The sequence below is a fragment of the Symphalangus syndactylus genome, chromosome 12 (genome assembly GCF_028878055.3).
Source record: "Symphalangus syndactylus isolate Jambi chromosome 12, NHGRI_mSymSyn1-v2.1_pri, whole genome shotgun sequence".
In the NCBI taxonomy this organism is placed as follows: Eukaryota; Metazoa; Chordata; class Mammalia; order Primates; family Hylobatidae; genus Symphalangus; species Symphalangus syndactylus.
This window is the reverse complement of record NC_072441.2, coordinates 96,194,264-96,220,965: the sequence shown is the minus strand read 5'-3', so window position 1 is coordinate 96,220,965 and position 26,702 is coordinate 96,194,264. Positions and strand designations below refer to the sequence as shown.

Below are 26,702 nucleotides of genomic sequence, written 5' to 3'. Positions count from 1 at the left end.
CAATGAATTCTCAAAATAAGTAATCTAGGACTATTCAGGGACCAAGACATCTGAATCATCAAGTTAAAAAAAAATGTGTCTGTACACACACACACACACACACACACACACACACACAATGTTGCCCAGAAACTCCAATTAATGAAGAGTCTTAAAAGATTTTCATTTCATATAGTTTGCATGAATAGAGTCTGTTCTGTTCTAATCTGAATGGCAAATAATATAAAACAGAAAGCTGAACACAATGTGTGTGTGTGTGTGTGTGTGTGTGTCTACTTTTCTGTCCTAAGAGAAAACATTAAATACAGGTATATTTAATATACAGTGAACATACCATGTGTTTTCTTAAAGCCAACAAAATCCTGATTTCCTATAGCTTGGAGGTGATACAGAAGGCAGAAGACAAATACCAAATTTAGCTAATAAAATATACCCTGCCTACTGGCTCCAGCAATATACTAGAGTTTGAGCAATGACGGATACCCAAGTGTATATGTTCTGTTAAAATTTATCTTCAGACTGATACCTGAAGAGTTTTGCTAATACTTTAAATCAAATATTCTTACTTAATGATTTATCCATCAAATGGAAATATGTACAACATATTTCAAATCAGAAAAGGGGTGAATCTTCCCCCTGCCCTTCAAAAAATTATTTTAAAAAATCCACTTCAAATAATTTCTTATTTGATGCTTTTTAATCACTTTCCACTTTATGAAGACCATTTTTCTAGAAAGGCAGACAAGAATATAAAATGACTAAGGGGTCATTATCAAAATAATCAAATGGATTTGAAATTTACTTCTGTGTACTTTCTGTACTCCTTAAGTCTTGTGCTAATTAATTACATTTTACTTCATCCCCTGTAATGTTACAAATATGCACCTTAAAATAGAAAAACTTGCTTTTATATTTTAAAACCCCCTCCTCCTCACCTATCTTCCCAAACATTTTAAGCAGAAAATCAATCTTGTTGCTTTAAGGATTGATGTAATATTTGCGACAAACAACCCCTAATAAACCCTTTAGACTCTTTCGAACCAGCACCAAATTTAAGGGGTTTATTCACTCTGAGGTTGCATGGCAGATGGAAATTAAAACCACATTTAAGAAAAAGCACCTAAAGATGGAGGACAGATAACTCTAACATCCTACACACACACAGTGGTAAACCATATTCATGTTTCTATGTATGTAATAAGTTCTCCAAAAATCTGGGTATTTTTGTCTCTGGTACTAAGTCTAATTTTTTTTTTCTATTTCAAAGGCAATTTAAAACTGGGGGGAAATACATTTTTAAAATTTTGGGGGTGAAGTTCACTACACTATGAGACTAATTTCGTATGTGGCAAGTTGCAACTCTCCAAAGGTGTGAATAAACATCAGAAAGCCCAAAGTGAAGAGCCAGTACATCAACATGCACGATCAGGAATCCTGTGAAAGTCACAAGGCATTGGGATTCGGTGATTTACATTAACCTCCTCGTGGTAGAAGATAGTGTTTCATGATGAATGCAGACTGTGCTCACTGCTCATGAGACACACACATCACTACTGCTGAGGTCCCACTTTGTGATAATTTAGAAATCATCCAAATTTAACTCCAGAAAATATAAATCTGGAATATGAATGTGAAGACAGCACAAATAGCAGTTGAGTGAAACCTGCCTGTAACGATCTTTATTTTTTTTTCCTTTAAGGCTACAGAAAATCTGTACATAAACAAGGCAATTAATTCTCATAATAAAAATAACCCCTCACAAATAGCCAAGGTGTCCAGTCAGATTCCACAGTAAGTATATGTTGTATCACATTCTATTCCACTTGTGTACTTTTTTGTGAGTCTGCTGGGTTAGGATCGATTCTTTCTGGAAATATTAGCTTCTCACAAACTGCTTCCTTTATTGGTAAATACTGGGATATTTCATTAGGTTCCGTGAAGAGGGAAGGTGGAACATGCTAGGAAATACACAAATCATATTAGCATATTCAGTTATTGTACTGACATTTCTTGCAAATGTTTTGGTTCAAGCATCCATAAAGCATGGAAATTTTAAAATCAGGTGCAATATATGCATATGTGCTCCTAAAAATAATAGGTTATTTCTTGTTACTGAATCACTCAACTTTGTTACTGAATGATTTCATCAAAGATCACAGGGTTATATCATTTATAATGTTCCCACAAATGTCCTAAGAATTTAATGCATCTTAATCCAACCCTATGTACCTGCTGCTTTTGTATCTTGAAAACACTAGTCTTCGGTTAGAGCCCAGCATGTAGTCTACAACAGAGTCTAAGTAACTTTTCTGGTCCAAGTATATTCTATACCCAGACAGAAATAAGTACTAAGGGTGAAAAAATAAAATCAAGTTTATAGGAAGGTATAAATTTTTAGGCAACCCATTATAGAATCCTAAGTTCTAAGGAAGGCTTCACAGGTCCCAGGGGAGTAAAAAATAAAGAAAAATGACGCCAAAACAAACAAATTATGGTACAGAATCACCACATTTTAGGAAGAGAAAAGGAGACTATGTAGAAGGAAATAAGGCGGCAGGGTGGTTAAGTGGAAAGAACATCCATCACCAGCCAGCTATGTGACTCAGAGTAAGTCACACCTCTGGGTTTCAATTTCTCCAGAACAAAATGTGAAAATTAGATTAGATGAGGCTTAAGTACCTAGCAGCTCTAAATGTTCTTGTATTTGAGGTAAGGTCAGAAAAGTTATGCTCCAATAGAATTTATCCTATAGAGCCCCATTAGGTGAATGAATGGGTTTTGGGATGTAAACTTGGGTGGTTGGGGTCGGGGTATATGCTACTTAAATTAAAATGAAACATTAAAATTAACGTCTAAAAACTGAAATTTAAGTACTTGCCATCAAATTAGAAATTTTGCTTTCTCGTGATGTATATTCTCGTAACATGTAGTTCTTGTCAGCCTGTATTTAAAAATAAACAGTTGCAATAAATTTAATTATACTGATTTACAAAATCCTTTCTATTAAATAGACTGCCTACATTTTAGGATAGGTTGTCAAAACAGCATGCAGTCTAAACAGAACACCTTGTTCTACACTGAGATAACTCCTATTTAACTCAAATTGGATTATTATTTCCAATTTCTATATATTATAATAATGATACACATCTATCTGTAAACAGATTTTATAATTACCATGTAAGAGAAACATAGCAAAGATTTTACTTTGAAAGAATATGTATATAAATGAATAATGTATATAATGAATTTGCATAAATGAAATATGCAAGAGATTTTAAAATTACTACAAGTTTGAAACATCTTTCCCTTAAGCTATCTTACCATTTACCTACATAATTGTGCTACTTTTATGTTGCAAAACATGCTTTACAATTTTTATTCTTTCCCATTCCACAAAGCTCTTACCAAATAGCTTACTTAAAATCACCTTTTTTGTACTTCAATTTTTCCCATTTAAGATTTTTGGTTAGGTTTTAGAACAGCAACTTATTATAATTTACTTCTTGAAACACTTTTCAATAAAAGAAAAGCCACAAAATTATACGCCTTTAAGGTTTCACTCTCTTGTATTAATAAAAACAGATTAATAGTCACTGTAGGAAAAAAAATCAAATAATATAAAAGTATAAATCATCAGTGATCACAGCTTATAGGTAACACTATCTTTAATACTTAGAAATCGCTACAGAGCATCTTATGTAAGTAGATTCAGACTTGCTTTTGAAAGTTCAACACTGAAATGAATATCTTTCAAAATTACTTAAATATTAATCTCTGCAACCAATTTTAATAATTATATATTTTATACCATACGGATATAAACAATTTAATTAATGGCCATTTAATGGGCATTAAGTTCCTACTTTCCTTCCTTTCTGCTATTATAAACAATACTACTGTGAATATTCATGTACATACAACTCTGAGTAATTGCCCGATTAATATTTGTAGATTATTATATAAAAGAATCTTTTTAGGATAAATTCCTAAAATTCAATATTGTTTAATTAAAACAGTATTTTTAACATTTAGGCCAGGAGCGGTGGCTCACGCCTATAATCCCAGCACTTTGGGAGGCCAAGGCAGTTGGAATCACTTGAGGTCAGGAGTTCAAGACCAGCCTGGCCAACATGGCAAAACCCCATCGCTCCATTAAAAATAAAAATAAAAAATTGCCAGGCATGGTGGTGGGCGCCTGTAATCCCAGCTACTAGGGAGGCTGAAACATGAGAATCGCTTGAACCCAGGAAGCAGAGGTTGCAGTGGGCTGAGATCGCGCCACTGCATTCCAGCCTGGGCGACAGCATGACTCCATCTCAAATAAATAAATAAAAATAAAATTTAGATTTCTCTTTCTGGGGAACAAAAATATAGCCTATGTTTAGTACTTTGCCACCACTTTTAAAAAGAAAAACGGTCTATCACTATAACCATGTTATTTCAAGAAAAAATCCCTAAGTGAAGAGTTTAGAAAACATCAATCCAATCCTACCCTACTAGGTTCAAATTCCAGTTCTGCCACCTACTAACTGTATAACTTAGGTTATATTTCTTTTTTTTTTTTCTTTGAGACAGGGTCTTGCTCTGTCACTGCAGCCTCAACCTCACCAGCTCAAGCAATCCTCCCACCTCAGCCTCCCAAGTAGCAGCTAGGACTACAAGTCCGTGCCACCATGCCTGGCTAATTTTTTGTATTTTTAATAGAGACAGGGTTTCACCATGTTGGCCAGGCTGGTCTCGAACTCCTGATCTCAGGTGATCTACCCACCTCGGCCTCCCAAAGTGCTGGGATTACAGGCGTGAGCTACGGCGCCCGGCCTTGGCCTGATTAAAATATTAATGTACTTCCTGTATATTAATGTACATCAGGACATTACATAAACAACATATACTGTAAACAAAGGTAAGAGTTAAAGGACAGTTTTCTTAAACATGGATTAAGTACATACAAAATTGTTTCAAAAGACCCTTCCCCAATTAGGGAGTGTCTTTTAGAAAACATTTTGAGTCACCAGAACCTTTGTAAAAGAAAATGTAATGTTTTGATGATAGCCTGCAGTCAACAGTGAATGTGAAACACTCGGACTTAACAGTTAGAAAGACTGCCATATAATATAGATGGTTTAATTTCAAATTCTCAGATTGACAATGAAACAACACAAACAAGCCCAGTATCAATTAGTATATTCATTAAACAAGAATAAATACCTCATGGTAAAGTCTCGTGTCATTCATTCTGATAAGCACCCCATCAATTCTCAAGAAAAACCGCAACAGCAGGAAAAAGCTAGAAGGCATTACTCTCTGGAAAAAAAAAAAAAGGTACATTAATATTTTAATAAAAATTAAATATTTTATTACTTTGCTGAAAGAAAAAATTTGAAAAAAAAAAAAAAAAAAAAACCCTGGAATAAGGCTGAATTCACAGTTTATAAAAATCTCTCAACTAGAAGCTCTTTGTCCTAGCTCCAACTAGCCTCAAAACCTTGTGCAAACTATTTAACATCATAGTTTCTTTTCGGTTTCCTAAAATATTTTTTCTAGGTGAGGAGATACTGAGGTTTAAAAGACTTAAAAACATACCCAAGTAATGTAAAAATTATAATGTTTATTTTAAAAAATGGCAGGTACTGATAGTAAATGTCAACACCAATAAAACCAAAATGAAAGAACAACCTAGTTCTTTGTCACTACTCACTTATTCACTTTACATAAAACAAAGCAACAGACCTTACACATAATGCTCTAATTCAGTGTAACCAATAGGCACTATTTCATATTGCTAAAGACCTGGTTTATCAGAACACTATAACACATTTTTAACGTCTTTCATCTGTGGCACATCTACAAATTCCTCTGCTTTCCAAGTATAACTACTAAAGATAGGCAGAATCAGTGGAGAAAGTATGAAGGTGGGTCCCGGTGGCAGGAAGGGAGCGGTTGAATGGAATGTGAGGTATTTGGGTCTTTAAAATGAATATGTTTAGCTGGCATAGTGGCTCACACCTATAATCGCAGCAGTTTGGAAGGTTGAGGTGGAAAGATCACTTGAGCCCAGGAGTTCAAGACCAGCCTGGGCAACAGAGTCAGACCCCATCTCTACAAAAAATACAAAAAATTAGCAAAGCATGGTGGCACAAGCCTGTAGTCCTAGCTACGTGGAAGGCTAAGCTGGGAGGATGGCTTGAGCCTGGGAGGTCAAGGCTGCAGTGAGCCATGATTGTGCCACTGCACTCCAGCCTGGGCAACAGAGCAAGACCTTGTCCCAAAATTAATTAATTAATTAATTAAAATGAATATGCTTGGCCAGTTGCTAAATAAATACCTATTGTCTACTAACACCAAGGTCTTACTATAGTAAGTCTTGGATTTATATAAACGAAAAAATAGAATCCCAATGCTCAAAAAGGTTATCAGCCAGGGAAAGGTCAAACAGATGTGGTAGCTGCTATAATAGAGGTATGCACAAAGCTCAATAAGCATTTGAGAAAGAAGTACCTAAGTCTGCTGAAGAACATCAGATAAGACAAGGCTTGAGCTGACCACAGAAAGAACAGCTGGAAATGGGAAGGAGAATTTCAGAAAGGGGACCTGCATGTACAAAAAGTACTGAGGAATGAAATAATAACATATATTCAGGGAACTGCCTATAATCTTACATATAAGCACAGGGCTACATTAAGAATGAAAGAAGAAATAACAGGATAACCCAGTAATGATAGTGACTTAACTGCCTGGAGAGTCACCAGCCACAGGCCAAATTCTTTTCTGCCTTAGGACCATTACACACCCTCTTCCCTTACCTGGAGTATTCTCCTGGCTAATGTTCACTTGTCCTTCAGATTTCAGTACACATGTCACTTCCACAGAGGGGCCTTTCTTACCATTCCATACCACAATAGATTTCTCTTGGTATTCTCTCTCACAGCACTCCATTACGAATTAACAGATTTGTAACTATCTTCATTTATGTTTCCACTTGACTGTAGGCTCCATGATGGTGGAAATATCTGCTTTGTTCATCACCACATCTCTATTGCTTAGAAAAGTACCTAGCACACAGCAGGTGCTCATTAACCATTTTCCGGATAAAATTGAGGCTAGAAGGTATTAATATCTTTGCTGGACAAAAGGCTCTGAGCCAAACTGTATTCTGATGGGGTTATCGGAAACAGACTTAAAAACAAGGCTTTTAGTAAAGGAAAGCTATAGAAATAACCTGACTTATGACAACTTGATGTCACAACAAATTGGGAAGCACATCATTATTATTTGACATTACTACACAGTGATATGTGTAATTTATGGAAAGACTGACTTGCAACATTTCTTCAAATTTCAAAATTAGTTACTAACAGTCACACTGGACACAACACAGGCAGTAAACTGAAGTATCATTTTAGCATGGCACAGTGGAGAGAGTAGGAATTAGGAGACCAGAGCTCTAGTGCCAATACAATAGCATATTTTAGGGCAGTAGTTCTTTCCTAGGGGACGTTTGGGAATTTGTGAAGGTATTTTTTGTTGTCACATCAATAAGCAACCAATATCAACAGTTAGTGAATAAGGACCAGAACGACAGATCTGGGATGTACAGGACAATCCTATACAACAAAGTCCAGTCCTGCATTCCACAAAACTTGCAGTATCTCACCAGGCATTCACACAGGTGAAAAAGCCTACTTATAATGATCTGACTTTAGAACCTATTTCCATTTTACATAGATAATAAAAAAAAAATCACTCAATTATCCAGGAAGGCAACTATTTTCCAAATCAAGGAAAGATTACACTTTTTCTTATTTAGAACTTCACTAAGAGTTGTTCATCATTTTGGAAAATTGTGTTAGAGTCACTGATTGATACATCTCTGTCAGCCTACATTTTCTGCTGTCACATTTACGGTGACTCAATATGCAAATATAAGTACCTGACTGCTTCATTATGTCTTTGGTGCAGTCACATTCTGCATTTAAGTATTAAAATATATTTTATTCTAAACCAATTTCCTTTAATTTTATAGTTAAAATATGTTGATTGCTGTAAAGTAGGTGGATTAAATCATCTACAAATTTCACTACAGGGTAGTAATACCTATGAACTAATACTTCAGCTTAAAGTAGTTGGTTAAAAAAATGCTCTTCAGTTTAAGACTTACTATGTATTCTTGTACACACATATTTATACACATATCCTTTCAAGCAACTCCATCCACAAAACCACATGTGCTTCCCAAATACCGACCCACTTAGAGACATGATATATATACCCCCTTGGATACAAATGCACACCCAGGTATGCAAACTCATGATGAACATTTAGCATAGTCAATTCAGCAGGTGGTAGACAAGTGGAAAGATACAAGACTAGATGAACTGGAGAGAGAATAAATCTAAACAAAAAAAAGTAAATTTAGAGTTATAAGTGAGCAAAGAAGTAAAGCCTATGAAAACGACTAATACTAGAATAATGATATATATTAGATGATACAAAGAAAACTTTGCAATTAGTTTCATGACCGTAAGCTATCTTTTTGGGCCTTATCTATAAAATATGGAGGCCACAAAAAATGATTCTCTAAAAATTCATTACAATTTCAAAATGCTTTGATTCCACCGAAAAAACTAATTTTATTTTTAGATAAGTAAAAATAAAATAAAATTTTTTATTTATCTAAAAATAAAATTATCTTGTCTCCAAAGTTGGGGTGCAGTGACACCATCATAGCTCACTGTAGCCTTGACCTCCTGGGCTCAAGCAATCCTCCTGCCTCTGCCTCCCAAGAAGCTAAAATTTGACTTTAAAACAAATCTGTTGCTGCTTTTGTATTATTTTCATTCTTTAAATCACAGCATCCACAATCATTATGCCCCAAGAACAATGTTTGATGTTAGGGTCTCTGTCTTTGACAGATCTCATGACAAATGCTATAATTGAGAGTTGCTGGGTTTTTTTTTTTTTTTTGAGACGGAGTCTCGCTCTGTCGCCCAGGCTGGAGTGCAGTGGCGCAATCTCGGCTCACTGCAAGCTCCGCCTCCTGGGTTCACGCTTCTCCTGCCTCAGCCTCCCAAGTAGCTGGGACTACAGGCGCCCGCCACCATGCTGAAAATTGAAGTGGTAGTTAAATGATGCATTGAAATCATAACACATGGATCATTTTAAAAAATGACATCCACCTTGCTGTCTGCAGATCCTATCAACATCATTTTTAATCCAAAATGTCAAAATTAAGTCACAGTCTTCATTCGAGTTAAATAATAAACAAATAAACTACAAGGTGGCCAGGTAGGTCTATTAAAAATGCTTTGCTAAAATAAAGCCTTAAGAATACACTAATATTTTGTGAATTTTATAATGGATATTCAATAAGATATACTCTAGATCCAAGTGAAATTGTACAGACATCATGTTAAGGCTCAGTGTTATTCTTTTTTTTTTTTTTTTTTTTTTTGCTCTGTCGCCCAGGCTGGAGTGCAGTAGCACGATTTTGGCTCACTGCAAGCTCCGCCTCCCAGGTTCACACTACTCTCCTGCCTCAGCCTCCCGAGTAGCTAGGACTACAGGCGCCCGCCACCATGCCCAGCTAACTTTTTTTGTATTTTTAGTAAAGACGGGTTTCACTGTGTTAGCCAGCATGGTCTCGGTCTCCTGACCTCACGATCCAGCCCGCCTCGGCCTCCCAAAGTGCTGGGATTACAGGCGTGAGCCACCGCACCCAGCCAGGCTCAGTGTTATTCAAAGTGAGTCATATTTTTGTCTGAGGTTAAGAATGCAAGAAAAATATTAATTTTAAACAAAAATAATACTCACAATCTTCACACTCAGGCTTGAAACTCCATGATCATGAAGTTCATCCTCAAAAAGGAGAACTTCTTCAAAAAACTTAATCTGTTCTCTGGCTTTCAATTTTTCTGTATCTATATGATCTGTTGTAGGTACAACCTGAAAGAAAAAATTTTAAAGAGGAGCACATTAAAAAAAAAGTTGAGGAGCTACAGAGACACAGGAAAGTAGTCTTTTTTCTTTTTTCAATCAGTCTTTTCTGCATAGCCAGGGCACACAGTTCTAAATTTGAGTGTCATTAGTAGATATAAAACATCAGAATATGGCTTGATTCTGAAAAACTGAAGACATTACAGATGCCCAATATTATAGCTTCACAAAAAAAGGAGTAAAAATTTATCATTTTTCATGCAAGTCATATTAAAATCAACTTTTGTTGTGACTATGAGAAAATTAATCAACTAAAAATCAGTCAGTGTGATGAATGACTGCTATCATAGAAGGTCATAGAACATTTGTGCTGTGAAAGCCACTTTTGGGACATTCATATGGAACTTAAAAAATATTTTTCCATTAGAATGTTAGATATTTGCTCAACCTAACTCCCCAAAACCTATAGCAAAATAAAGTGCTTTAAATAATGAGGTAAACAAGAACTTGTAGAGAAATTCTGAGGGAAACTCCTAGCATTGCAAAGAGCTTTGAATGAAGTTGGCAATTTTTCAATGTATTATTTTGTAGCTCTAAGACATGCACGCACATAATCCAACAAAAGCATCAACAGTCCCAAGGCAGATCATATCAGTAGCTCATTAAACTCAAGTGTCTCCTGAGCAGCACCCAAGTTTGAATTGTGATACTATTTTCTACCACATCTAATTTCACTACAAAATGCTCAGCTGTTTTACTCCTTGACAGGTTTACCATAAACAAACACAACAATGCTTGTCAAACCATAGATATTTAGTAAATGTAGCTTTACTTAACCATCATGATTAGGTTATTTGTTTTGACTCATGGACAAAATTAGCAGATGGAGAGTAATTTGAGATAACTCGATAAGAATCAGAAGAAAATTACAAACTTTACAAGACTGCACAGATTTTGGGAGGAAATCTAAGGGAACCTTAAGTAATGTAGGGGGAAAAGATGCCATGAAAAGAAAGTGGCAGTTTGTATATGATTTCCAGGAGGTAAAAAAATGTCCGTAATTCTTCCATGGTCACTTAGAGATAACACTTAGCCCTAAGCAGTTTTACTTCCAACTGTGTACGGAGCAGGTATAAGGCCACTCTTGAGGTGAAAATTGGGAGGGGAAGGGAGTTGGAGTGTAGGGGCAGGGCATATAACCAGTCCCCTGCATCACACGTTAAGTTTATGATCTAGTTAAACAAAGTTGGTCGCCAATGAGGACTGCCTAAGGTTACACAACTTAAGTTAGTATTAAATACACACACTTGTAAATTCCGTCCTTTTTATTTGATTTTAGTTCAAAGGAACACATTTTTAACATCCTCCTTATAGATACTCCCGAATCCCCCAAAAATAATCATTATCTGAATTTTCTCATTAGTAAATTGCTTCATTAATGTTTCACATATGCCTTCAGTAAGTGATTGGTCAAAATGAATCTGTCAGTTTTTCCATTTACGTACTTCTTCTTATAAAATGAAAGACAAAGTCAAAAAACAAAGCATGAGTTAGGGATATCATATTTAACTTATTTATGCTATTGTCTCCATTTGCAAGGCTAAGTATGTCTAAAACTTTATACTTTTCAGCTCTCTCTCTTCCTCAACTCCACATATCTCCTCTCTGAACCCAGGCATCTAAAAAAAACAACAACAAAAAAAACTAGCTAAATATAAAACGTATGGGCTGGGCGCGGTAGCTCATGCCTATAATCCCAGCACTTTGGGAGGCAAGGCGGCCAGATCACTTGAGGTCAGGAGTTTGAGACCAGCCTAGCCAATATGGTGAAACCCCATCTCTACTAAAAATACAAAAATTAGCTGATCGTGGTGGCAGGCACCTGTAATCCCAGCTACTCAGGAGGCTGAGGCAAGAGAATCACTTGAACCCGCGGGGCAGAGGTTGCAGTGAGCTGAGATCACACCATTGCACTCCAGCCTGGGCAACAAGAGCGAAACTCTATCTCAAAAAATAAAAAACATATGGAACAGTATTGGCAGAATAAGTAATCTAGACAAACCTTCTTGCTGAAGACAATTTAAAAAGCTGGCTGAAAAAAACCAAAAACTTCCTAAAAGCATCAAATGGCCAAGGCAGTATGGAGTTACTGGGCTGAGATCTGGAAAAAGACTGGAGCCTAGAAAAGTAAGTCTGTACTTGGCTGGCTTTTGCCCTGAGGCATAGCACTGGCTGATTCAGAGAAGAAGCTGGGCTCTGCTAGCTTTTGGTGCCATCACTGCTCAGTACTCACTAAGGGCAAGGACCCTGGAGAATTTTCTGCTTCCTCCCAAATCAGAGATGACATCCTAAAGAGCTATAGTGATTTCAGAGCTTTTTTTGTTGTTGTTGTTGAGACAGAGTCTCGCTCTGTTGCCCAGGCTGGAGTGCAGTGGCACCATTTCAGTTCACTGCAACCTCCAGCTCCTGGGTTCAACCAATTCTTGCGCCTCAGCCTCCCAAGTAGCGAGGATTACAAGCACATGCCACAATGTTTGGCTAATCTTTTTGTGTTTTTAGTAGATACAGGGTTTTGCCATGTTGGCCAGGCTGGTCTCGAACTCCTGACCTCAGGTGTTCGCCTGCCTCGGCCTCCTAAAGTGTTGGGATTCAGGTATAAGCCACTGTGCCCAGCCTCAGAGCTTCTTATCTGCAGGCCCAGTACACCTCAAACTCTGGTCCTAGACGAAGGCAGGCAAACTAAGACATGTAGGTCAAATCTGCCCTGGTACCTATTTTTATGGGCTGCAAGCTAATAATGGCTAAATAATTGGAGAAAAAAAATCAAAAGAAAAATATTTCATGACACATAAAAATTATATGAAACTCAAGTTTCACTTCCATAAAGTTTTATTAAAGCATAGCCATGCCCATTCATTTATATATTGTCTATGAGTGATTTAGACTATGACAGCACAGCTGAGTTGCTGCAACAGAGACTCTAAGGCCCACAAAGCCTAAAATATTTACGTCTGACTCTTTACAGAAGAAGTTTGCAGAGCTCTGTCCTTGACTATGAATATTCTGGAGCGCCTGTCAGAACTAAACAAAAATCCTCTCTGAAGGAAAACATCATCATCCTAGAACTGAAACAAAAATAAAGAGGCAAATTAGAAGCCTAGATGTCATAACCCAGAACCAACTGAAATAAAAGACACTAGGGATTCCAGAGGTGATTGAAATTATTAGGCCTTAGTCCATTTGGGCTGCTATTTAATATAATAATATACCATAGATAATATATCTACTTTTATTCTAGGAATTACAATATTAACCTAGGTTCCCTAATACTTGATATACTATATTATCATAGTAACAGCTGCCATTTATTGAGAGCTTACTGTAAAACACACAGTTTTGAGATAGGGTGTCGCTCTGTCACCCAGGCTGGAGTGCAGTGGCACAATCACAGCTCACTGCAGCCTCGCCTTCCTGGGCTCAAGTGATTCTCCCACCTCAGCCTCCTGAGTAGCTGGGACTACAGACATGTGCCACCAGACTCGCCAATTTTTCTATTTTTTGTAGAGATGGGGTTTCACTATGTTGCCCAGGCTAGTTTCAAACTCCTGAGCTCAAGTGATCCATCTCAGCCTCCCAAAGTGCTGAGACTACAGGCATGAGCCACTACACCCAGCCTACATACATAATTTTATTTCCTACTTCACAACTAGTATTACCCTAGTTTAACAAAGTGACTGAAACAAGGCTTAGTAAGACTAAATTACCTTCCAAGCTGGCAAATGATGGTGTTGGGATTTTGAACCCAGATCTGTGTTCTGCCAAAGCCTGAGCTCATTACCACCAGTGAGTGGGTAATCACATTGACATTTATCAGCAACACCTCAGAACAAATCACATTATAGGCTGAAGTATCAATAGGAGAGTACTGAACAAATGCTTTTTGCCTTCTACTGCTCTCACACTCCTTGTTTCTACAGCTATGGTTCTCACTTGGTCACAGCTAATGCTGCTTCATAACCTCCAGGAGGCTTTTCCTAAGTCAGTCCACAAAGTAAGTCATCATCATTATTGTATGGGTTTAAAACAAGTTCCCATTTCCTCACTCCTCGCAATGAGATATCAAATGCTCTCTACAAAGTTTTTCAATCAGAAGACAGAAGGGAGGAGAACACTAATCTATGAAGTAGTATAAGGGACTGAAATAACCTTGCTCTCCCATTAGACTGTAAAGGAGGAATTTTTGTCTGCTCTGCTGTATCCAAGGCTCCTAGGATTAGTGCCCAGCATAGAGCAAGAGCTCAAGAAATATCTGTTGAATTAATGAATGAGTTTTTTCCTGGAAGCACAGAAAAATAGTTAAAGCTTGGACTGTAGTAATGGCAGAAACTGAAGATAACAATCATTAAGTTCCTGCTATGAACTTTCATCTTCATGAGACTCTAAACATTTCTGCAGAGAAAAGGGGCCCAGACACAACACTATCTTCTTAACATTTCTGCCTAAGCACCAACATATGATATCAGGTTTCCTTGTTTTGAGATGGAGTCTCACTCTGAAGCCCAGGTTGGAGCACAGTGGCGTGATCTTGGCTCACTGCAACTCTGCCTCCTGGGTTCAAGCAATTCTCCTGCCTCAGCCTCCCGAGTCTCCAACTCCTGACCTCAGGTGATCTGCCTGCCTCGGCCTCCCAAAGTGCTGGGATTACAGGCGTGAACCACTGTGCCCGGATGACATAGGGTTTCCAATGGCTACTTTTAATATAAATATTTCAGGTTACACTGAAATAAATTCATTCTATATAATAGTCTGCAATATTTAGAGACATTCAACCTAAACCAACTTTGCTTTATTTATTGTTTTTTTGAGACGGAGCCTTTCTCTGTTGCCCAGGCTAGAGTGCAGTGGCGTGATCTCAGATCACTGCAACCTCCACCTCCTGGGTTCAAGCGATTCTCCTGCCTCAGCCTCCCAAGTAGCTGAGATTACAGGCACACGCCACCATGCCTGGCTAATTTTTACATTTTTAGTAGAGGTGGGGTCTCACTATGTTGGCCAAGCTGGTCTCGAACTCCTGACCTCAAGTAATCTGCCCTCCTTGGCCTCGCAAAGTGCTGGGATTACAGGCGTGAGCCACTGAGCCCGGCCCAGATTTGCTTCATTTCAGTCATACTATAAGATTTCAAAATACAGCCAACTTCACAATATAAGACCTACCAATTCCATCTTCCTAGCGTTATTTACCATGAATCTCTTTTTTTTTTTTGAAACGGGAACCTCACTCTCTGTCACCCAGGCTGGAATGCAGTAGTGTGATCTCGGCTCACTGCAACCTCTGCCTCCCAGGTTCATGCAATTCTCCTGCCTCAGCCTCCCGAGTAGCTGGGACTACAGGCACGCTCCACCATGCCTGGCTAATTTTTGTATTTTTAGTAGAGATGCGGTTTCACCATGTTGGCCACACTGGTGTTGAACTCCTGACTTCATGATCCACCCACCTTGGCCTCCCAAAGTGCTGGGATTACAGGCGCGAGCCACTGCACCTGGCCGAATCTCTTTTTTTTTAAGACAGAGTCTCACTCTGTCGCCCAGGCTGGAGTGCAGTGGTGTGATCTTGGCCCACTGCAATCTCCACCTCCCGGATTCAAGCAATTCTCCTCCCTCAGCCTCCTGAGTAGCTGGTATTACACAGCTACTGGTATTACACAGCTACTGGTGCGCCACCACACCCAGCTAATTTTTTTTTTTTTTTAATAGAGAAGGGGTTTCACCATGTTGGTCAGGCTAGTCTCAAACTCCTGACCTCAAGTGATCCAACTGCCTCAGCCTCCCAAAGTGCTGGGATTACATGCGTGAGCCACTGCGCCTGGCCCGAATCTCTTCTCAAGCAGGGCTTACACACACAGGACTTAATACTAATATAGAGCTTTAGAATTTACTGAGAGCTTCCCATAAATCATTTCACATCAAAACTCTGCTTTGAGGTAGATATTTCTGTTTACCCAATTTATTGATAAAACTGAGACTCAAATTAAGTAACTTCCTAAAATTATTTCAGGTTCATACTCAGAGCAGACAGGGCATAAACCTACTTTGTCTAACCAGAAGTTCTTTTTGCCCATATATTTGTTCATCTATAAACTTGTAAGCTACAAGCTAGCAGGTTCTGTCTAAATCACGTAATACATTACCAAGGCCTGAAACACATTTTAGTGTTTCTTGATAGTGATAATGATAACAACAAGGCAGTCTGCCGTTGCCAACAACTACACTTTTAAAAATAAATTTTTCCACTAAGGCCGTCTTTTATTTTCTGCTGATAAGTCAACAAGCAAAACCCCCTCACGTTAGGTTCTGAGGAATGCTACAACAGAAAACAAGGACAATAAAAGTAGTTGCAAAAAATAACCCATTACTAGAAAGTCCTAATGCTCAGACTGTCCAAGACAATTAATGACTCATAAAAGAAAAAAGTAAGATTTACCTTTAACTTAAGAGATTCTCCAAGTAAGGTTCCCTTATAATCTGTTGTATAGGTCCAATCATATGGTTTAATAACCTCTTTGGAGTGTTCACCCTCCGTCCTCAAATACCAAAATGAGAAGGATCAGATTCAGTGATGCAGAATAGAGATTATCTGTATTTATATATCACATCAAATTAAATTCTACAATAACATAAAATATCCTATTAAATATATACACTTGTTATCATTCACCAGTACAAGGTTTTTCTTACAGTTTTTCTACATTTATTATTTAACTTGTCATGTACTGATGTAGTCTTTTCAATTAGTCTGTATACTGCCTGAGGACATGGTTTAAAGGTTTATACTTATTTGTAACATCTAAGGTACTTAGTACATATTAGGCACAAAGTAAATAATTGCTGATTTGACTATCAAAGAAACACATGTTGTCTTAATTTCAATGCTTCTCAAACAGGGTATTTATTAAGCATATCATAAGTAAACATTTTTTCTTAAAAACAGGAACATTAAGTATAGCCTACTGCCTCTTCAATAAGGAACACTGAAAAATTGAAAAAGTACATAGCTCAGCACAGTTGTAATTCACTTTAACAAGTATTCAAGCAGTGGGGCAATTAACTTCCATTTTTATGTCTGAGAAAAACAAATTCTAGAATGATAAAACTCTCAAGTTTAATAATACCAGCCCTTCATTCTAACAACACACACATATCATTACTGAATATTTTTTCAAGTCTTTTCTCTTTTGTTTAACCTAATTACCTTTTTTGTTTAACCTAATTGACCGGATTCTCACCTGCTTTCTTGCCACTCTTCAGCACAGGCCACTTTAAGCATTCCTTGGTAGTTGTTTACACATCTTAATGCATCTGTAGCATTGAACTCAATTCCAAAGCCAGAGCAATGCTGGATTCTTAAAACGTTGTCTCCAAACATCATTTCAGGGAGAGATGGCATATGTAATTCATCGGCTAATCTATACATAACCAAAAGTCGGGTGAGATAATTTTATATCGCTGTTGGCATTTTTGTTTCTTTTCCATCCCAACAGAATTCTTCCTACTTGCTGAATGAGTTACACAGCATATGATTTAATCAATATGATATATTTGCAAGGTCTATAAAATGTTTTCATCATCCATTCTTTCATCATCATATGGCACTGTACTAGGCAGTGGGCTAAATAAGATAAATATACAAATACATAATATAATACCTTATTATACTACTATAATATATAGCACACAGATATTACTATAATATATATCATGAGGGTATGAAGAAAAGATAGCAAAGCAATTAAAGATACTGTCCCTTGTAGGAAAATAATTTTTCCACTAAAATTCTCAATTGTTAAAAGTTTCAAAAAGTGGTGATGAAAAAAGCAAAAGCACCTGACACTGATGAGGGACCTCAGCACTTGCCTACACAGACTTTCAGAAGGATTGTGTCAATTTACATTTCACCCTGGGGCAACAATCAAGCAAAAAAATCACAGGAATTTAACATAATTTACACACTTATGACCCAAAGTATCAGTTTTAGGATACCTGTACTAAAGAATAATTCGAAGTACAGAAAAAAATTATACACATTAATACTTATAATGGCTTTACTTATAATCGTGAAAAAGAAATACTCTGAATGTTTCATTATAAAGCAATAAATGATTATGCAAACCAAAGTATATCCATATGATGAAATAGTATGGAACCATTACAAATGTTTAAAGAGAGACTATAATAATATGAAAAAATGCTTATGATAAAATAGTAAGAAAAAACTGGACACACATTGTATATTTATTACATCTAAATGTGTATCTCTGTGTGCATATCAGTGATCTAACTTTTTGAGGTGCAGGTCTTCAGGATGATACCTAACAATGTTAACTTTCATCATAATTTTAAGTAAAATTTATTCTCTGTTATTAGGAGATAGAAAATATTAAATACTTAAAAGATTAGATACAATAAACTGTAATTGGAATATATATTCCGTAAGATTCCATAAAATAAGTTTTAACTTGAATAATGCATACCAAATGTGAAATAATATGTGAGTCTGTGGATTCTACCCAATATATCTGGAAAAATGTGGCAGTCCTATAAAATATTCCACTCATATATGTAAAAGAATCACTGTTACTAATTTACAGTCCTTCAATGTTCTAAATATAGAGTTTCTTAAACAGGCCAAAATGCCCTCTTTCTTTTTTTTTTTTTTCAAGACGGAGTCTCGCTCTGTTGCCCAGGCTGGAGTGCAATGGCACGATCTTGGCTCACTGCAACCTCTGCCTCCCAGATTCAAGCAATCCTCCTGTTTCAGCCCTCCTAGTAGCTGGGATTACAGGCAGGCGCCACCACACCCGGCTAATTTTTGTATTTTTAGTAGAGACAGGAGTTCACCATGTTGGCCAGGCTGGTCTCGAACTCCTGACCTCAGGTGATCCACCTGCCTCGGTCTCCCAAAGTGCTGGGATTACAGGCGTGAGCCACCGCGCTTGGCCTGAAAATGCTCTATTTCTAACATCAAGCTTCTCACTTAAAAACAGGTATAACCAGTTACAAGGAGAGAAGACAGGACGCTCCTGTGGTTTTAAGGTGTCTTAAATACTCATTAAAAGAGCTTCTTTAATCCAATATTTTACCCAATCAATTTATTTAGCATCTTAGCGGTTTTTACAATCTATGATAATGCATCACAGAAAAATTTGGGATTGGTGAGGGTAAGTCTTCCTTTTGTCATATAAAAAAAGGCAGATTTTTTTTTTTTTTGGCAGAGGGTGGGGGACGGAGTCTTACTCTGTCATCCAAGCTGGAGCACAGTGGCACGATCTCAGCTTACTGCAACCCCTACCTCCTGAGTTCAAGTGATTCTTGTGCCTCAGCCTCCGGAGTAGCTGGGATTACAGGCCTGCACCACCACTCCCAGATAATTTTTTTTTGTATTTCTAGTAGAGGCGGGGTTACACCATGTTGTCCAGGCAGGTCTTGAACTCCTGACCTCAGGTGATCCGCCTGCCTCGGCCTCCCAAAGTGCTGGAATTACAGGAGTGAGTCACCGCGCCCAGCCTCAGGCAAATTTATTTTTAAAATAATACATAAGGAGATCATAGATATGGAATTTTATTCCCTTAAAAGTCTCCATGTATACAGCCATCGCTTGGAGAATCTGTAAGTAAATTACATGGGGGCCCCAGTTTGAAGCTGACTGCTTTATATATAATATAATTATAGATTGTATTATGTTGGTGCAAAAGTAATTGCGGTTTTGCAATTAAAAACCGCAATTACTTTTGCACCAATCGGCAATTTGTCACATAAAGTTATGTGGAGAGGAGGCCGGGTGCGATGGCTCATGCCTGTAATCCCAGCACTTTGGGAGGCCGAGGGCAGGTGGATCACCTGAGGTCAGGAGTTCAAGACCAGCCCCACCAACATGGTGAAACCCCGTCTCTACTAAAAATACAAAATTAGCTGGGCGTGGTGATGCATGCCTGCAATCCCAGCTACTTGGGAGGCTGGGCAGGAGAATCGCTTGAACCCCGGAGGTGGAGGTTACAGTCAGCCGAGATGGCGCCATTGCACTCCAGCCTGGGCAACGAGCAAAACTCCATCTCAAAATAAAAATAGAAAGAAAGAATCAGAAAAAAAAAGAAAGAAAATTAAAAATAAATAAATAAAAATACAAAAATTAGCCAGGCGTGGTGGCACGTGCCTGTAGTCTCAGCTACCAGGGAGTCTAAGGCAGGAGAATCACTTGAACCTGGAAGACGGAGGCTGCAGTGAGCTGAGACTGTGCCACTGCACTCCAGCCTGGGCGACAGAGTGAATCTCAGTCTCAAAAAAACAAAATAAAAAAATAAAAGTTATACAAGGCTGGGCGCAGTGGCTCATGCCTGTAATCCCGGCACTTTGGGAGGCCAAGGCGGGCAGATCACCTGAGGTGGGGAGTTCGAGACCAGCCTGAGCAACATGGAGAAACCCCATCTCTACTAAAAAAAAAAAAAAAAAAAAAAAAAAAAAAAAAAGCTATAAAAAAAAGAAAATAAAGTTAAATAGAGAGAAAAAACTAAAAAATGTAATTCAATTTGTGGTGGGATGAAAGGAAATTTTTTTCCTTTCTTTTCTGTATTTTCCTAATTTTTTTTCAGTGAGTCTACTAGACTACTACCACTTATTTTCTTGAATTAGGAAGCAAACATCATTTCATTACTTTCCTCTCTTCCCTGGTCACTCCCTCTGCTCAAATCTTTTTTTTTTTTTCCTAGTTTTTTTTTTTTATTATACTTTAGGTTTTAGGGTACATGTGCACAATGTGCAGGTTTGTTACATATGTATCCATGTGCCATGTTGATTTCCTGCACCCATTAACTCGTCATTTAGCATTAGGTATATCTCCTAATGCTGTCCCTCCCCCCTCAAATCTTAAAATGCAAGTGCTCACTTAGGGTTCTATTTTACGACCTTTTCCTCTGGATGACTTCTAGATACCTTAATTCATTCCCAAAGCTCCAGGTACCAAATACAAGCAGGTAATTCCCAAACTTAAACCCACAGACGTTATATTTTTTGAGCTCCAAGATAAATATATCTAAATGCCTACTAAACATCTTCACTTTATGACCTATACCCACCGCACATTTCAATAAACTAAACTCATCCTCTATCCAACACCCAGCCCCCATCTGCTCCTCCTCCTCCTATGCTTCTCATCTTGTTCAAAGGCATACTATACATGCAAAAATCCAAGCCAGAGATCTTGTCATCAGCACAGACTCTTCCTTTTTTATTTCTCCTCCCATCAGCTGGCCATCCCAGGGACTTAATCTTCTAAAACCTGTCTTTTCTCTTACTAACTGGTCTCCTTCCCATCCCTGCGGACCTGCAATCCAGCCTCAACATGGCCTCCAGAGAAATCTTTCAGCGCGTACATCTGATAATGCAGCTCCTTTGGATAAAATTACACCAAGTGGCTGTCAGATAAAATTGAAAACTCCTTAGCCTGGCATAAAAATTCCCTCAGTATCTTGATTCCCCTGGGGCCTACCTCTCATTTCTCACAACATCCCCTATGGTACATCACGCTCCAATCACACGGACACAGCTCTTTAAACACATCATAGCTTTCACTCTCCCTGAGCCCCCAGCTTTACATGCGTCCCCTGATTCCCCTAAAATTTGTCAAGATTCAGCCCAGGCATCAAAAACGCATCACAACTCACTCTGCCTGACCTGGTGGCATGTACCTATCCACCGCCCCCCGCAACGGTTTTATAAAGATTCAGTTCAGGCATCCCAATTTCCCAGATGGTTCGAGCCCCTAAAAGACCTCACATCACTCCGTGTATACATCTTCATTACATTTATTCACGCTGTAATATAATTGTCTGTCTCTCACGAGACTGTGAATTGAGGCGCACGTTGTCTTTTACATTTCCTATCTCAAGCGCCGGGCACAGCACCTGACGTGACAAAAACCAAACTTATAAATCATCCCCGTCATTAACCCCTAAGAAAACAGGCAACAGCCACCCAGAAAGAAAGGTGGTGCAGGCTGAGGCAGGAGACGTTTGGTGAGGGGAAAGTCCACCAGAATAGTCACACTCTACTCAAACCCAGGCGGATTGACAGTTCACGAAAGCAGCGCCCGGCGATCCCCAACCAAAGGGTCCGGAAGTGTGACTGGATTATTTATCGAAGTTGTCAATCAAAGGTCCGGTCCGGAGGGACCGAACCTCCGCCTCAGGAGAAAGGGGAGGGGCTGCACAGAGTTCGCCCTGCCTCCCGCCCTGGGCCAGCAACCGGCCAGCGCCCAGACCCCGTGCCCCGAAGCCTCACTTCTCCACATCCGCCGACTTCATGATGTGGGTCTTGGAGGCCGTCAGCTTCCAGGGCCCGAAGCAGAAATCCCGGTGGCTGCTCTGGAAGCCGTGGATCATCATGGCTGAGGCAGGACCCGCAGAGGCCACAAGGAATAAGCTGAAGCAGCGGCGGCGGCGAACACCGGTTCCTCCGCCTCCCGCCGGCCCAGCCTCCTAGGCTTCCGAGCCGTTACCATGCCCGGCCCCGCCCCCTGCCGGCCGACCCGGACGCGGGCTCTGCTTCCCGTCTTCTTCTCCGCCTCTTTGCTTTTTGCTTCCGGGACTAGTTGCTCTTGTTGCGTGACCCACGTCTTACGTTCCGACGCTCCGGAAAAAAGGAAAAAGGAGAAAGTCTGAGGGGCGGCACTTGGGTTGAAGAAGGTGTGGTTAGGAACGCACCGCCCTCCTGAACTCGTTGGGTGACGTCATCTCGAAGGATTTTAGGGACTGCCAGGGAAGGGGACGACGGTTCCAACTTGATCCTTACAGACCTCAAAGCAGTGTAATTACCTCGTGTGTTAGTGAATCGTGTTACAGAGGAAATTTTTCTGTTTTGAGGTCAAAAAAAGAAGTAATCCCACAGAGTTTAGGAAATCCAGCACCAACAAGATTTAGAAGTGGCCATCTAGTCGCTCTTGACTATGACCAACTCCTATCAAAAATTGCATCCTCGTAGATATGCCAAGACTTTCCATGGTCTAGTTGCTATGTAGGCACCCAGTATAGTGGAAACAACACAGCCGACTTAGTGCTAAATCTCCTTTTGCAATACTGTTGTGTGAATCCTTGGGCAAAGCGCTTCCCTAACGATTTTAGGCTTCAGTTGCCTCAAAATGAGATGATTTCGTTAATGAAAAAAAAACTCTGTGAAAGGTTTTAAAGAGATTTATTCTGAACCAATATGAGTGACCATGGCCCGGGGAATGGTCCCAAGAGGTCCTAAGAAAGAGCATCCGAAGCGGTGGCATTACTGTTTGTTTTATACATTTTAGGGAGTTGGGAATTGCAGGTAAAATAAGTCAATATATGGAAGATATACATTGGTTCAGGCTAAGGAAGTGGGATGTCTTGAAGGAGAGGCTTACAGATCATAGTGGATTCAAAGATTTTCTGATCAGCAATCTGTTGAAAGATTTAAGCTTTGGTCAGGCGAGGTGGCTCCTGCCTATAATCCCAGCATCGTGGGAGGCCTAGGTGGGAGGATTGCTTGAGTCTAGGAATTTGAGACCAGCATGGGCACCACAGTAAGGCCTCATCTCTACAAACCATGTTAATTAGCTGTGTATGATGGTATCTGCCTGTAGTCCCAGGCTACTTGAGAGGCTGAGGTGGGAGGATCTCTTGAGCCCCAGAGGCTGCACTGATCCATAATCATGCCATAGCACTCACGCCTGGGTGAGCGAGACCCCGTCTCAAAAACAAACAAACAAAAACACAGGCCAGGTGCAGTGGCTCAAGACTGTAATCTCTGCACTTTGGGAGGCCAAGGCGGGTGGATCACCTGAGGTCGAGAGTTCAAGACCAGCCTGGCCAACATTGTGAAAACCTGTCTTTACTAAAAATACAAAACTTAGCCGAGCATGGTGGTGAATGCCTGTAATCCCAGCTACTAGGGAGGCTGAGGCGGGAGAATCACTTGAACCCGAGAGGCGGAGGTTGCAGTGAGCTGAGATCGTGCCACTGCACTCCAGCCTGGGCGACAGAGTAAGACCTTGTCTCAAAAACGAACAAACAAAAAACAGTGTTAAGCTTTACCTAAAGACTTGAAGTCAGTAGAAAGGAATGCCTAAGAAAAGGGAGTCTGCTATCTGTCATGTGATGCTACACCAGTCAGGTTGGAAAGTAAGGCACATTATACCATTGCACATAAAAAACCATTTAACGAGATTTTATGGTTTGTAGGGCATGACTTAATCCTTGCCTTGCATGGCCGTAGGTCTTTTTTTTTTTTTTTTTTTTGAGATAGAGTCTTGCTCTGTCACCGAGGCTGGAGTGCAGAGGCCCCATCTCGGTTCACTGCAACTTCCACCTCCCAGGTTAAAGCGATTCTCCTGCCTCAGCCTCCCAAGTAGCTGGGATTTCAGGCATGTACCACCATGCCCGGCTAATTTTTGTATTTTTAGTAGAGACGGGGTTTCATCACGTTGGTCAGGCTGGTATTGAACTCCTGACCTTGTGATCTGCCCGCCTCGGCCTCCCAAAGTGCTGGGATTACAGGCGTGAGCCACCGCGCCCAGGCTGTAGGTCTTGTTTATTTGTATTTATTTATTTATTTATTTATTTATTTATTTATTTATTTTTAAGACAGAGTCTCACTCTGTCACCCAGGCTGGAGTGCAGTGACGTGATCTCAGCTCACTGCAACCTCTACCTCCCCAGTTCAAGCGATTCTTCTGCCTCAGCCTCCCAAGTAGCTGGGACTACAGGCACGCGCCATCTCACCCAGCTAATTTTTGTATTTTTAGTAGAGATGGGGTTTCACCATATTGGCCAAGCTGGTCTTGAGCTCCTGACCTTGTGATCTGCCTGCCTCAGCCTCCCAAAGTGCTGGGATTACAGGCTTGAGCCACTGCGCCCAGCCTAGGTCTTGTTTATAATATGGTATCTTATATGCCACAGAGTGTTTTGTCAGTCTTATGATCTCTAGTTTAATCTTAATGTTGGTCAGTTGTGCCTAAACTCTAAAAGGGAGAAGGTATAGAGGTGTGTCTGACCTCTCTTCCCATCTTGGCCTGGAATTCAGTTTTTAAGGTTTTTCTGAGGTTTCTTTGGCCAAGATTGGGTTTTGTTTTCTATCTAAAATTTCTTTTTATTTAAAAATTTGTTTTATTTTTAATTTTTATGGTACATAATAGACATTTATGGGGTATATGAGATATTTTGATAGAGGCATGCGATGTGTAACAATCACATCAGGGCGAATGGGATATCCATCACCTTAGACATTTATTATATTTTTGTGTTGCAAACATTCCAATTATAATCTTTTCGTAATTTTTTTTTTTTTGAGATGGAGTCTTGCTCTGTTGCCCAGGCTGGAGTGCAATGGCGCGATCTCAGCTCACTGCAACCTCTGCCTCCTGGGTTCAAGCAATTCTCCTGCCTCAGCCTCCTGAGTAGCTGGGATTACAGGCACGCACCACCATGCCTGGCTAACTTTTGTATTTTTAGTAGAGACGGGGTTTCACCATGTTGGTCAGGCTGGTATGGAACTCCTGACCTTGTGATCCACCTGCCTTGGCCTCCCAGAGTGCTGGGATTACATGTGTACAATAAGTTATTGTTGCCTGTAGTCACCCTATTGTGCTATCAGATACTAGATTTTATTCATTCTGTCTAACTATATTTTTGTACCCATTAACCATTTCTGCCCCTCTCCATTACCCCTCCTAGCCTCTGGTAACCATCATTTTACTCTCTTATCTCCATGAGTTCAATTGTTTTAATTTTTAGCTCCCATAAATGAGAGAGTACATGAAAAGTTTGTTTTTCTGTACCTGGCTTATTTCACTTAACATAATGTCCTCCAGTTCCATCCATGTTGTTGCAAATGACAGGATCTCATTCTTTTTTGTGGCCAAATAGTCCTTCATTGCATGTATGTACCACATTTTCTTTTTTTTTTGAGACGGAGTGTCGCTCTGTCACCCAGGCTGGAGTGGTGCAGTGGCACAATCTCAGCTCACTGCAACCTCCGCCTCCTGGGTTCAAGCGATTCTCCTGCCTCAGCCTCCGGAGTAGCTGGGATTACAGTTTCCCGCCACCACGCCCAGCTAATTTTTGTATTTTTAGTAGAGACGGGGTTTCACCATCTTGGCCAGGCTGGTCTCAAGCTCCTGACCTCGTGATCCACCCGCCTCGGCCTCCCAAAGTGGTGGGATTACAGGCGTGAGCCACCGCGCCCAGCCTGCACCACATTTTCTTTATCCATTCCTCTGTTAGTGTACACTCCAGTTGCTTCCAAATCTTGGCTATTGTGAATAGTGCTGCAGCAAACACGGGAGTGCAGGTATCTCTTCAATATACCGATTTCCTTTCTTTTGAGTATATTCCTAGCAGTAGGACTGCTGGATCATAGGGTACTTCTATTTTTAGGTGTTTTGGGTTTTGTTGTTTTTTTTTTTTTTTTTTTAACAGACAGGGTCTAGCTCTATTGCCCGGGCTGAAATGCAGTGGCATGGTCATAGCTCTCTGCAGCCTCGACTCCCTTGGCTCAGGCAATCCTCCCACTTCAGCTTCCCTTGTAGCTGGGACTACAGGCACCACTGTACCCGGCTAATTTTTTTTTTAAATTATTTTTTGTAGAGATGAGATCTCGCTATGTTCCCAGGGTGGTCTCGAACTCCTAGGCTCCAGTGATCCTCCTGCCTCAGCCTCCCAAAGTGATGGGGTTACAGACATGATTTACCACAC

At 39.7% G+C, this 26,702-nt stretch overlaps 1 protein-coding gene across 1 annotated transcript; it reads right to left on the bottom strand.

Moving 5' to 3' along the window:
• Window positions 1-1,652: 1,652 nt before the first annotated feature.
• On the bottom strand, window positions 1,653-22,631 carry TIPRL (TOR signaling pathway regulator). The gene is made up of 7 exons (XM_063625116.1): window positions 22,267-22,631; window positions 17,220-17,399; window positions 16,418-16,517; window positions 9,814-9,945; window positions 5,212-5,307; window positions 2,879-2,941; window positions 1,653-1,958 (listed from the first exon to the last, which is right to left on the bottom strand). Exons 1-7 carry the CDS (start codon window positions 22,368-22,370, stop codon window positions 1,815-1,817), a joined length of 819 nt encoding a protein of 272 aa, XP_063481186.1. The 5' UTR covers window positions 22,371-22,631; the 3' UTR covers window positions 1,653-1,814.
• Between the last annotated feature and the right edge of the window lie 4,071 nt (window positions 22,632-26,702).